We start from the raw sequence: 5,639 nt of genomic DNA, 5'->3' as shown, positions 1-5,639 counted from the left end.
AGGGGTGGGGCTGACAGGGGAGGGAGGAGGAGTCTGAGTGTGTAAGGGGGGGTCTGGGAAGGGAGGGGGTCTTCAGGGTTATGAGGAGGAGGAAGATGAAGAAGAAAAAGAAGGTGAGATGAAAAAACAATCAGGACACGAACGATGCAGAGAAACAGACGGATTTCCAAATATGGTCGTTGCTCATGAGGGACAGGAAGTCAGACACCTGCAGGAACAGTGTCAGTGCTGGGACACTCACATAGCAGCGTGGGGGGTTCTGCGTCCCGGGCCGGGTGGTGGTTCCGCTCAGACTGCGGGCGAGGCGCCGCAGATTCTCTGCGCTGTAGCTCCCGTCTTCACCAGCAGGGGGCTGCAGAGGAACAAGGACTCAGAGCTGCAGTTTCCATGGAAACCAGGTGGTCACCAAATAACCTCTGATTACCCGACTGAAAACCCGCTCAGGTGAGCCTCACCTTCTGCACAGGTGACACCTGGCTCCTGTAAGCGAATCTCTCGATCTCTGCCGTCGGGGTTTTGGACCGCCCAGAGTTGGGCATGCTCCTCCCACCTGCAGTTCAGAACAAAGACTTCTAATCACTGAGCTTTGAGTGTAACCCTTCCAACAGGATTTTAACCCCTACTTACCGGGTCTGCTGCCCCCTGGCTGCGGGCTGACGCGCCGGCAGTCCCGGTGCATGCTGGGAGCCTGCAGACTGGCCTGGTACAGCATCTCCAACTCGGACAGCTCCTCGCCACACTCTGCTGCTTCTCCGCCTCTTCCCGCTGCATTCTGGGAACCGTAGTATCTGTTGACGTTCTCTGCCCATCGCTCCACGGGCAGGGCGGCTCTGTAGTAATTGCTGGGGGGTGAGGAGGCGGAGCCAGAGAAAGCATCTGAGCCAAAAGAATGGTTTGGAAAATCCACAACTTCATCCTGGTCCAGGTTCAGACAAGACCAGTTTCTGACTGGGTGAGTGGGCGGGGCTAATCTTGAAGTGGGGCTTGAGGGTGGAGCTGAATTCTGTGGGCGTGTCCTGGGATGTGGCCCCTCCTCATAGAGCAGATGACCCCTGCAGTTGGCACTAACGGGCGATGGAGACCGAGAACGAGGAGAGTCGTCCGGGGGCGTGGCTTTAACAGGAGAGGAAACAGGAAGTGGTTTGGTCAATGGGGGAGAATGTTCCGCCTCCTCAGATGAAGGAGGAGGAGCCACGTCCTCAGGGGAGGGGTCCATACACAGACTGGGGAGGGACCTGGACATGTGGAGGGGCTTCCCCAGTCGGAGGCAGTGGGGTTTGTGCTTCCTGGCCTCCGCCGGCGACGTTTCAGCTGCTGAAGCGCTGGGGGCGGGGTCAGACGCCATGCTTGATAGGGAAGGGAGGGGCTTAACAATGCAGGTGGAAGGGGGTGGGGCCTGCTGAGGCTGAGTGGCAGGTGATTGGTCAGTTAGAAGAACTCTGAGCGGGACAGGCTTTTCACTGTGGAGAGAGGGGGGGGGGGTAAACAGAGAAAATATTTTATTTTCCTTTTTTTCACATTTTATGCTTTTGTGAAAGATTTTTTTGTGGACCGCATCACCTTTCTAAAGGTGCCCAGCTTACATCCGTTTTAACATCCTTCTAATTAAAAGTTCTTCACTGTGTTGTGCTTACAGCGCCCTCTGCTGGACAAACTGAATTAGTTTATTAAAGATGTGAAGAAAAATACAAAGAAATAGATAGGATTGGGTTTAAAACAAAGGAATTCTCTGAATTCAAAGCAACAATTATTCACTAAATTGTATCGACCAATCAAATCCATTAAAACATAAGTTCGTTTCTGGTATAAAATTATTATTTTATTCATGAAAGTTCCTCATTTGTTTATTTTGTGTGTCTATTTCGAAACAAAATTGTTTGTTACAAAATTATTGTTTTAATGCAAATAAAAAAAATCAAATGTTTTGAATTTAAATAAAATCTAACTAAAGAGTGTTTCAGCAGTGATTTAACTCCTTCACTATCTACTAAAGGAAGTGTGTCCAGGTTGAAACGACTAAACTTTTTTAGTTTTTTTTTATTCATGTCAAAAATGGGGTCAAACAGACAAACATGGATGCATGTATGTGCACGTGCTGCCCTGACGGAGACGATGCCGTTCCGAAGCGTTTGAGCGGGAAAGGCCTTTTATTCTGCAGCACAGTGAAGGCAAAAACACTCAAATTTAAAGCATTCAGGACGGAAACGTTCCCACTTCCTCTTCTGGACCAGGAGGAACCAAAGGCAGCTTGTTTTTTTATGGCATTTCCCAAAAAGACAAATTACATTTTCAATTTTAGACCTGTCACATCAAACCTACTCCGTCTGGAGACTTCATGACATTTTAATTAAAGAACCTCAAAGACCCTTCAGGAACTCTGGTGATACTTGGATCCACTGATCCTTTCTCTGAGCCGGAAACACAGTCTCTGCGTTCCCGCCCCGCATCCCAGACCTCCTGGGACGTTTTGGGAACTGCCGCTCCTGGAGGAGGTACCTGGGCTGCTCCTGGAGCTGCTGCTCCTCCTCTCGCTGCTCTGACGGCTGCTCTCCTGCTTTAGCCTCCATCTGCAGCTGCAGGCGCTGCTGCAGGCCGCGGGCTCGCTTCATGCAGCGCTGCAGGCGGCTGTGACTACTAGCTCCGCCCTCAGCCGCTGCAGACTGCAGCTTAGCTGAAGCCAATAGGAAGAGTTGTGATGAAAAAAAGAAAAAGAAAAGAAAAAAAAGAAATAATATAAGAAAAATGATGCAAAACGAAGGTATGATTTCATGAAACTTTCTTCAAACATTAACACTAATGAGAAATGAGGAAACAATTCAGCAAAAATAAAAAAAACAAAACTGGAAAAACTTCAATAGACGCTGAACTACTGCAAATAAATGCTTAAAATCCCACTTCTGACGCCAAGACGTTGAACTTCTCTTTATAAATGACCTTTTTTGGTTCTGTCAGTCACAATGACTCCAAAGTCAAACTCTGTTTCCAGACTCGCTGTGTTTGTGGCAAAGAAAAGATTATTTATACTATACATTAATACCTATTGTAACAAATATGTGACAAACCACTTCGGGTCCAAAATTACCTGAATGTAGCATCTAGTTAAAATCAAAAACAAAAGTGATTTTTTTTTAGAGCTGGAAATAAATTCAGGCGTTAAGGGTCTATTATGAAACAGTAAAGCGATTAATTCGGACTCCTTTGAATAATATTTCTGAGTTTATGGTCCACCAGATGGCGCCATTTTTCTCTTTCAAGATATGGAAAAATCAGTAGAACCTTTTGAAAAAGCAAAAACCTAAAAATGTATCAAGATTCTTAAAGATTATTTTATTTAGACTAATCTTGAGTTTTCATAATTTTTTTAAACTTTTCTAATTAAAAATAATGTAATTGTTCTGATTGAATAATTTCTATTCAAGTTAAACAAATGTAGAACTTTCAGTTAAAAAAAAAAAAAAACTTTTTTCTTCCAAAACTAAGAAAAAAAAGACATTTTCGGCTTTAAGGTGTATCCACAAATTTGTGTGGTCACTTTAGTGCTACCATATTGCAAGCAAAAGTTACAGTTTTGAGATAAAAAATGTCTAAATTGTAAACAAAATGTAAAGTGGTAAGAACAACAATTCATAATTTGCAAATAAAAATATTTAACATTTGCTTTCAAAACTTTCAAAAACCAAAAAATTCTATGAATATATTAACATTTTTAGATGTGTTGTGTCTCATCTCACTTTTGCCCTATCTTTGATTTTGTGGCACAAACACACCAAACAGAATCAAAGATAGGGTGAAAGCGAGATGAGACACAACGCATCTAAAAACATTTCTGTTGCAAACCCAACAATATTTTTTGAAAGCAAAAAATAAAGTTTTTGAAAGAAAATATAAAAAAATCTTAATTTGCAAACTATGAATTTAAATTCTTAACACTTCATATTTTTCTTGCAGATAATTTTGATCTCAAAACTGTGACTTTCGCTTGGAATATGGTGGCAGAAATATCACTTCTTAAATTTGAACCAAGAACCTCCTTATAAGGCAGAAAGGTTTGTGTGTTTCTGTGCATCTGATGAGTGGGTGGAGTCATGTACAGTGGGAGGAGCTTACAGACAGCTTCGTTGACGGCTGAGAGAGCTGCGGCGACTTCGCTCGCCTGTTCCAGCCGTAGGGATTGGTCCAACAGAAGCTCCGCCTCCGAAATGCAGCGCTCTAAGCTGTCGCTCTTCCCTGCTCACAAACACACAAAGTTGTGAACTTTCTTTTGTGTTTCTGCTCTTTGTTAACATGTGCTGAGCTCCACACTTCCTCTGACAAAAGCTGCTCTCGCGTGTCACAAACAGGTCCTGTTTCTATACGTGTCTGTGCAGCGCCGACAGGAAAGACGCTTTTATGAATATATTCACATTAATCTGCATTTCCATCTGAACTTCCGGTTTGCTGCTGTCTGCACACGTGCACACGTGCACACGTACCCTGGATCTGAAGCTGGTCCAGGTCCAGAAATTTGCTGGGTCTGGGGTTGAAGCCGAGCGCCGCCTCCCTCTCCTTCTCCTGCCGCCGCTGCTGCTCCTCCTCCAAGGCTCTCCGCAGCACCTCCTCCTGCAGCTCGTCCAGCTCGCTGCGGCCTGCAGGGGGCGCTGATATGAAAATCCAAAAGTCAAACATCTCCACTTTAACAGGAAACACGGAATCTGAATTTTAAAAGGACGTTTATTTGACATTGTTGGATCGTTTCTCAGATTCTCTTCATACCAAGTTCCTGCTGCAAAGATCCGCTGCTCTTGGACCGGATGTTCTTCCACGAAGGACCGGAGGAAGAGGAGGATGAAGTCTTCCTTGTGGGAAACTCTCTGAGGAGGAAATGGTTTAAAAATAAATCAGCTTCGGTCAACCTTTGAGAATGAAAACACAATAATCACATGTAACAGAAAATCAGAGAATAACTTCTGCAGAAGCATCAAAAAAACTTTTTTCTCCTCTGGAAACTTTGATCTGATCAGTGCTGGAAGCAGAGCATCAGTTCCTGGAAGCTGATTGGCGGATGAGCGTCATGTGACTGCCGCCGGCTCACCTGTCGGCCACGTTCAGGTCCAGGCTGACGGGGCTGCTGCTGTTCCTCTCGCTGCTCTCGTACCCGCTCTCCATCCTCTGTATGAGGCGAGGAGGCGGCTCTGAGCCCCCCTCCCCTCCAGACGGCGCCCTGAGGGTGGCGGGCAGCGTCCGGGTGGAGGTCAAACTGACGCACGGCGCCTCCTGCTGGGCAGTGGAACACTCGGAGGCGGGCTCCCCGCCGTCGAGGGGGCTGTACCCCGCCTGGCGGCGCCTCTCGCGGGTGAAGATGTTGTCGATGTTGAGCACCTCCCGCCGCGGCCTCCACGCTGGCCGAGGCCACGCCCCTCCACCACAGGAGCTGCTCTTGGACTCGCTGCTCGTGCTGTCGGCCTCCCAATTCCGCAGTTTACCTGAGGGGGGGGCGCTCAGAGGAGCCTTTAGTGGAAGGGGGAGGCTGGAGGAGGCGGCTTCAGGAGGTACCACGCCCCCTGGTACGGGGTAGGAGGGGGGCTGGCGGCTGTGGATGATGCTCCTCATGGTTCCCTTCAGGTCCTGCAGGCGGCTGGATGAGGAGGAGGATGAAGGTC

General features: G+C 47.0%; 1 protein-coding gene across 1 annotated transcript in view; it reads right to left on the bottom strand.

Moving 5' to 3' along the window:
• Positions 1–5,639, bottom strand: part of LOC112161808 (inactive ubiquitin carboxyl-terminal hydrolase 54) — a gene marked incomplete at both ends in the record, with an annotated part of 13,382 nt that continues 7,743 nt past the window's right edge. Inside the window, 9 exon segments of the mRNA XM_036215609.1 lie at positions 1–70; positions 242–352; positions 456–550; positions 628–1,460; positions 2,497–2,671; positions 4,108–4,227; positions 4,473–4,637; positions 4,753–4,850; positions 5,072–5,633. Of these exon segments, the coding sequence (XP_036071502.1) occupies positions 1–70; positions 242–352; positions 456–550; positions 628–1,460; positions 2,497–2,671; positions 4,108–4,227; positions 4,473–4,637; positions 4,753–4,850; positions 5,072–5,633 (2,229 nt within the window).

Source organism: Oryzias melastigma, linkage group LG15, assembly GCF_002922805.2.
Source record: "Oryzias melastigma strain HK-1 linkage group LG15, ASM292280v2, whole genome shotgun sequence".
NCBI classification, from domain to species: domain Eukaryota; kingdom Metazoa; phylum Chordata; class Actinopteri; order Beloniformes; family Adrianichthyidae; genus Oryzias; species Oryzias melastigma.
Note: the sequence above shows the minus strand (reverse complement) of the source record. Positions and strands in the feature narration are given on the sequence as shown.